The sequence below is a fragment of the Formica exsecta genome, unplaced genomic scaffold (assembly GCF_003651465.1).
Source record: "Formica exsecta isolate Colony F162 unplaced genomic scaffold, ASM365146v1 scaffold122, whole genome shotgun sequence".
Classification (NCBI taxonomy): Eukaryota; Metazoa; Arthropoda; class Insecta; order Hymenoptera; family Formicidae; genus Formica; species Formica exsecta.
The window spans coordinates 3,342,525-3,350,109 of record NW_021848556.1 but is presented as its reverse complement, the minus strand read 5'-3'; the positions used below and the strand labels follow the sequence as shown (position 1 = coordinate 3,350,109).

The following is a 7,585-nucleotide window of genomic DNA, read 5'->3' as shown; positions in this document are numbered from 1 at the left end:
TCTTGTAGCGCCTTAGAGCGGAAAAATTTGCGAGACGAAAGAACCGGCGTGTAATTTGCAAACGGGTTTTTACAGGCGTTATGCCCGCCGAGGAAAGTTTTGATTTCTACCAATATATGAGGATGTAATGAGGCACAATTCAATTAGTGCGAATTAATGAAAGACATTAAAATATCTTTCATTAGATTCTCTCGCATAATGGTAACTAGCTCGCACTAAGTGCTGCGAACGGCAATTAAAGCTTATTATGCCAATTACAGTAATTACGACTCGTATAATTTCTGGATTATTGAAGATTTTCTAAAGATTTTTAAGGATTGATTTTGATTTTCCAAATGTTTGCGTTATTTTTTATAAAATCACAGTACTAACTTAATGAATCATAAAAAGTGATCTGCTTTAAAAATGTCATTACTTATATTCAATGACACTAAAAATCATTAATTTACAACAAGCGATTATAACTACATAATTCCAATTACATATTTAATTGACTAATCATTTATAAAGGAAGTATTTTTTAATCGAAGTCATTAAAAAAAAAAAAAACTTTGTTAGCAGTCTTTTCTTTAAACATTTGTATAACACAATTTTTACGCCTGGAACTATTCTGTCATAATCACCTAATTTAAGTTGCCAGGCTTCAAAGAAACAATGAGTTTATTTGTAGAAAGAAGACATGTGCATAATAGTATTTGCGTGACGCAGCATTGCGGAAATTGTATGCTATTGCCGTAGCAGCTGTCGTATCTCGCGATCTTTACGACACAATTCGATGCAGATTAACAATCTTATAAAATGTTGCAAAGCGGAATTACGAATTAAATGCACGAATGCACGCGTAATGAATCGCTGCACTACTTGATTAAATACAACAGCGATTCAACCGTAGATAACATACTAACTGTAAAGCCCTGCGTAAATTATTCGTATGCATACTAATCACATAGTATTAGCGCGATATAATTGTATATTCCTGAAGAGAAATGTGATATGCAATATGTAGATAAATTTGATCTCTAATAGTTTCGCACGAATGTCGATACAAGTTAACTTACAGCATTTAGAGTGCTTTCTTTAATAGTATACATATATGTAATATTTAATATCTCTGTCTATAACTAATTTTTAAATTTTATTATCATTATCTACTAATGTAACTATTTTGTATACTGAAGTCTGTCAAAATTTTATAGTTTACAAATGAAAAAAGGCATTGTTATAGACGTAATAATTGAAGAGCTATATAAAACAAACATATACACAGCATCTAAAAAATCAATCTCAGAGATTTTAATTTCTTTTACTATAAATTATCGTTTTTATTCACTTATCTTTTTAACTAATAATAAGAATAAATAACAGGTCTATTAAAATTCATAGTTTACTACATATGATCATGATGCATCAGCATTAATAGCTTCTGTCTTGACATTATCAAAGAATGTTGTATAGAAAGAGTCATTCGATCTTAACGTGCGATACCTCGACGCAGCATTGTAGAACGATACGATGACGGCAAACGTTGCTTTGACATTCCTTGTGACAAGCAAATAAATAATTTATTGTGTGCAACTATCAGAGATATACTTGCCTGTGCGTCGAGCACAAGTCATATGTGACTACCGACCGACCGACGACCTCTATCTACGGTCTCGAAACGGTTTTTCAGGTTTAAGAGCGAACTCATGTCACGTTTCCCACGGCAGCACCAATTGCATATATACGCACATGCAAGAAACTTTGCCGTAAAATGCGTTTTACGCGTTTCAAGCGGCTCTAGGATGTGTATTCCCTGCGCGAAAGTTGATATTTTTACTCGCGCAATCAAGGATTATTATTGCCGGGCCCGCGATATTAAGTTTGCATAACGGCTATTAACCGCTACCATTCGCAATTACAGCCGATATATGTTTGATTGCATTTCCGTATTCATCTGAAAGAGTCCGCGAAATATCGCATTGCTAATAATTCCATTCCATGTTTGAATATTGAATTTATATAATTTTAAATATAATTAAATATAATTTGTTTAGAGATATTCGCGCGCGGTTTCATATTAGTAAAATGTGATTTTGCCTTAGTGCTAAGACATCAAAGTAACTGACAAAGAGATAAAATTGCCAAGTTTTTGCGAGTCGGCTAACATATGTCTAGGACCAATCAGAGCTATTATTGAACTATCGTATATGGTAACAAGGTATCCGCAATAAATCGAAAACGGCAATGGATGTGATAATTAAATCGGCGATGATATCACCGTTGCGGTAGCACCAAGGTCGCGCAACAAATTCAATTGCACAATTATCTGGGAAATCGGTATGCTAGCGCGACTATGGCGGTATAGAAAGGTACCCGTGATTATTACCTTTACCTTATCCAGTTACTTCTCGAAGGTATCAAGGTTACGAGAACGTTGAGTACCTTCAACGATTTCCCAGGCAAGCACGTTAAGCGCGACTTATAAGAAAAATTAAGATGTATGCACGATGATAAATATTGCGAGATGAGAAAAATCAATGCGAGAAAAGCACTTTTTAGAGAGATCATATTTAGAAGAATCAGAGGAAATCTATAAAATCGAGAGATTATATATATATAATTTATAATTGCATAGATTATATTTTATTAGTCGATTAAAAAGGACGGAACCAACTCCAGTTGTACACATATATCGCAGGAAGTGTCGTAATATATGATATAATATATAATCGAATCATATGCGACTCTCCTCATCAGATTCGATAATATTATACAACGATGCGAACGTTTCGTGATGCTTTTTCCCAGGTGTCCCATACTCGTTTGCGATTCGAAGCACGGTCCGGCAATTACGCGATATCAATTATTACTCGTGCGGGCTATTAATGAATTAGAGGCGCTTTAATGCCGGTCCCACGTTTATCACGCATGAATCTTTGGCAGTTACACATCGGCTAGCACGTCAATATCTATCCGCGAGCGAGCCGTATATCCCGCAAATTTTATCACCCTGTTCGACGTATTATATAAAAATATCCACCATTTTTATCCGCACTTTAATAAGTATCGCCCGCGGTGAACACGTTCAACACCGCGCTGAGAAATTGTTAATATCATCGTGCATCGCAATAATATAATTACTTCGTTATGATATACGAATATAAGAATCGCTTGAATTTTCATCTTTATCATCGTAATCGCCTATTTTTCCGAGCGTTGTGATCGATACCACGCATGACACAGGAACGTGATATTTCTGTAAGAAATGTTTGCTGAATCATTCGAGCCGTTTGATGAGGCAGTAATCTAGGTCACCAGAAGTGAAAAGAAACAAGAATTTGATAAATTGTTGTAATTTTCAACCTTTTACGTAATAAAATCATAATTTTAGAGGAGATAAAAAGCGAACTTTATAACGATACGTCGTAATATCCTTTTAATGTATTTATTAATAATTTCAAAAAAATGATCAAAATGTATGTTTTGGTCTCATGTGAAATGTCTAAAATGATATTTCAAATGAGACGATGCAAATTGCGGGGTTTTAATTTTATGATATCTGTGAATTAATAGGACACATCAAAATCGAAAAACGATCGAGTCTGCGGCATTCGTGCTTCCTCTTGTATGATAAGACTCGTATCCGCATGTGATATCATTTTATCGTGGCAGTAAAGGCTAATCGCGGCACTTATTTATCTATTTGATTATTCTATTCGGCGAAAGGTAATAATAGGTTTATTTGCCATTAAATGTGGACGCATTCTCTTACCTTATCGGATGTCCTCCTTAGCGATAATTTCACATACAAAACTAATATATCCTATCAAATCCTATACATTGTAATAAATCTATTTATTTTATCACCGCGGAAACTTATTGTACTATAAAAAAATTTGCACAAATTGTTAATTCAAGATATAATTTTTTAGAATAACGATTTTTTAGAAAATTTCTTTACTTGAAACTAAATATAATCCAATGTGATTATCTTTATGATATCAGAATTTTTGGTAGCAGAAAATTAGATTAATTATCACAAAAATATAAAAGGCGTTCTTCATAATATTAATGTATAACAGGAATGTTATTGAATCTTTTTCTTTTTTGAAATCTAAATTTTTTCACAGGTCATTGAACTTAGATTATATATGTGTGTTCTTTATATTTTATATTATTTAATTATTTGCTTGTCGAGTCGTTTAGATGCACTTGATATTATTCAATTCTTGCACTGGATACACTCATGTACGCACAGTCAAATCATTTAATCTTTTTCTTTCTTTTTCTCTTATCCGTTTTTAACAAGATATTTCCGTATTGTCGCACGCGCGCGCATACACGCGAAAGTGCGCCTCTGTCCAGTCGTGTCAGCGCTAAATGGACCATCAGGGCCGCCATAAATCCTGGGACTATCAGATCAACGGCCGTAGCAGACTTGACTTGTCCCAGATATAACGACGAGGACCACCGCCCAGCGTAATGGAAGAGCCTCTGTCGACGCGCAAAAGATACGTCCCAGATGAGATCTGCACGAACCTGTCCGAGAACACGCAGACTCCACCTGACTTCGTCATTAACCCTTTCTGGCTCAACTTCGTTTCCGACGAAATAGCGCGTTAAACGTCATATAAATAACATCCTATACGTACTGTGTTAAATTCTAAAAATCGACACTTGACTTTGTGTGTGTGTGTATGTACGTGGAGATTTTATTCACGTACAAAATAATTTAATAATAAAATAAAACTGAAATATTTTGCTACTCTTTGTGATATCTTCCTCTAATTTTACATCAAATATACTATACATAATAAAATATTTAAAAAAGGCATAATATCAAGTTGATTTCGCGAAGCGTGTTTATCATCGCGATTTAGCGGCAGTTTCCGGATCGGCGAGAAGTCGCGTCACTGTCGCAAAATCTGTCCACGTTCCAGAAGCAGGGCGCGTCTCGTTGGAGCAGGTAAAGAGCCGAGGAACATTGTTAATTACACAGTCGTGCGCCGATATCGATACTGGCTACCGGAGGCGAAGTAACCGGGCCACCAGTAAAGATGGCATCGTGCACACTAACGAGTAACAAGTGGCGTGACGTTTCAGTTAGGCTTTACTTCGTCCAGGACTGGCAAGGAGGAAGATATCGGTATGCCACGACGAACCACCTATCGCCTCGCCCAGCCGGGGGCTAATTAACACGGAGATTCATTATCGACACCTAGCCGCTGGCCCGCGCGGCTACCGTCTTAATTTAAACATCCCCGATCCTTGATTCTTCCATTATTTGTTTACCTATTGTATTATTAAATTAATAGTGAGATTAATTAAGCTGATTCAAAAGTGAATTAAATAATCTATAAATCTATATGATCAAATCACACTCTAATGTTGAGGAGGGAGGGGGGAAACAAATTTTATGCTTTAAATGTGATCATTTTTGACAGAGTGCAGGATGCGAGAAAAGAGAGAAAAAGAGATGTTTTTCATATTTCTTAAAATATGCCTCAAATATTCAATTTATAGCTAACAATAATTTTGATAGAACTCTGGAGGTGATCTTGGTCTAATCAAAGCTTATATTATGTTAAGAGTGTCTCTGTTATTTCTGTCGAAATAGTTTTTTTAGCAATGATGTCTCATTATATTATCCGTAAAATGATGGGAACTGCCCTCATGGAGTTCGAATGAAGATATAATATCGTGACAAGATATTTACCTGGCATCAGAAGAGCTGTGCTTTGAAATTGATTAGCGAACTTGTACTCACACAAAATGTTTGATTTGGCCTTGACTAATATTGACGATAGTAGTCTCTCTCTCTCTCTCTCTCTCTCTCTCTCTCTCTTCAACTTTCGTTTCGGCAACTTGAAACATAATAAAATGAACAATGCTAATCTCATCGAAAAATAAAAAAAGTATATAATATATAACCAGCATATATAATTTATAATCAACTCCAACTTGAAATAAGAGTACAAATATTATGTAATATATGAAGAGAATAAATATTAATAACCTAATAAGATGCAAAATATCTTCCTATCAATTATTTCTTATATTCTTCCGCTAATACTTACAATGAACAATTATTTTGTATATGGAGATATATCTCCTGCTTCTTTAATCGTATTTCTCGTTCACTAGCATTTATATTTATCTCAGCTCAATTTTATTAACTCAACATTTACGAGAAGCCATTAACATACGACAGAATTCTCCGGTTACCCGCGCAAAACTGTAACGCGCGATTTTCAATCGTGTACAAACATAGAATAAAAACATATAGAAAACAGATCCTTTATAATATGAAACCCATTACATGAAGCTGCAATAGTTGTTGCCTACCTTAAGGCTCTCTTTAGTTATGAGTTAGACATTTTTGTACGAAGATATTTTGCAATATAAATATACGTACATACCATATGCATACAATAAATTAATAAATAATTAATTTTACTTGTATATGAAATATACTTAAGTACCTTTCGGGCTGTTCTATATTTTCCTAACAACTGCGACCCAGAAATCAAGAGCCTCCGTGGCGCAATCGGCTAGCGCGTTCGGCTGTTAACCGAAAGGTTGGTGGTTCGAGCCCACCCGGGGGCGTTTTCTTTTGCATTCTTTGCAAAACTCGAGGAATCAATCAATTTATCACGTTTTACAACTTTAGTTATCACGCATATAGATTGACATATTTCCTATCAAAATGTATCGCAGTTTATAATTATAATGACAAGAACAGCCAATCACATATCCATCGCGTGTACATACTATGGGTCTGTTCTTTATAACTGAACTGGCTGCACTAGTTCAGAGCTTATCTTTCTCCTTCCAATGTGGAGAGAAAAAGATAAACTCTGAACTAGTGCAGCCAGTTCAGTTATAAAAAGCAGACCCTATGATTTACGGAAAAGCTGAACGTTGATTGGCCATTGAGACTCTAGTGTTATTTTCTGGTGTTGCCGCATTGTGTGTGCAGGAGTCGCTGCATCTGCATACATTGCTTGTCTGTATTGTGCATATGTGCATTCTGTTTGTATATTCGCCCGAGTTGCTCCGTAACGATTTCGTGCAGTAAGTGATACGGAAGATAATAATTCTCCTTTCGCGCGTGATTATTTTGCAGACCTTGTACAATCGGCTACGACCGGGAAATAAAATGACAGAAGAGAGAACGGAATTTGTAAGTAGTCACGTGTTTTGATTTTCTAGCCTATTTGCATCCTAACCTCGCTTTCCATGAGGCTTATTTGTTGATCAATATGATATAAAAAATCCATCATTTATTTTCATATCACTCTTTTTCCTTTTAATTTTTGCTTGAGTAATAATGGTTGTAATGTATTATGGTAAAATTGTCCATTCTAAGCTTACAAAATGCTATAGGAAGAAAGGATATATATTTGTATATTCACACATACAATTTTACATTATAAATGATATATCTTTTTTGAAAAGAATCTTTGTGTATATTAATAATATTAAATAGAATCTTTATATATTCTCTCTTTTTGCAAAAAAATATTATTTTCTAACATATGCATTTATATATGAAAGAAATGAAAAATATATTTGAATTGTGAAAGTTATATCTATATATATA

The 7,585-nt window shown here is 34.7% G+C and overlaps 1 protein-coding gene and 1 non-coding gene across 2 annotated transcripts in view; both read left to right on the top strand.

Annotated features, from left to right (window-relative positions):
• The first annotated feature begins 6,514 nt into the window (after positions 1-6,514).
• On the top strand, positions 6,515-6,588 carry Trnan-guu. Its single transcript has one exon. It is a non-coding gene; the product is annotated as a tRNA-Asn (tRNA).
• Positions 6,589-6,852: 264 nt separating this feature from the next.
• The window catches only part of LOC115245527 (protein suppressor of forked), a 6,522-nt gene continuing 5,789 nt past the window's right edge, over positions 6,853-7,585 (top strand). Inside the window, exon 1 of the mRNA XM_029823898.1 lies at positions 6,853-7,165. Coding sequence (XP_029679758.1) covers positions 7,142-7,165 — 24 coding nt within the window. The 5' untranslated portion in view covers positions 6,853-7,141. The remainder of the gene's footprint in view (positions 7,166-7,585) is intronic.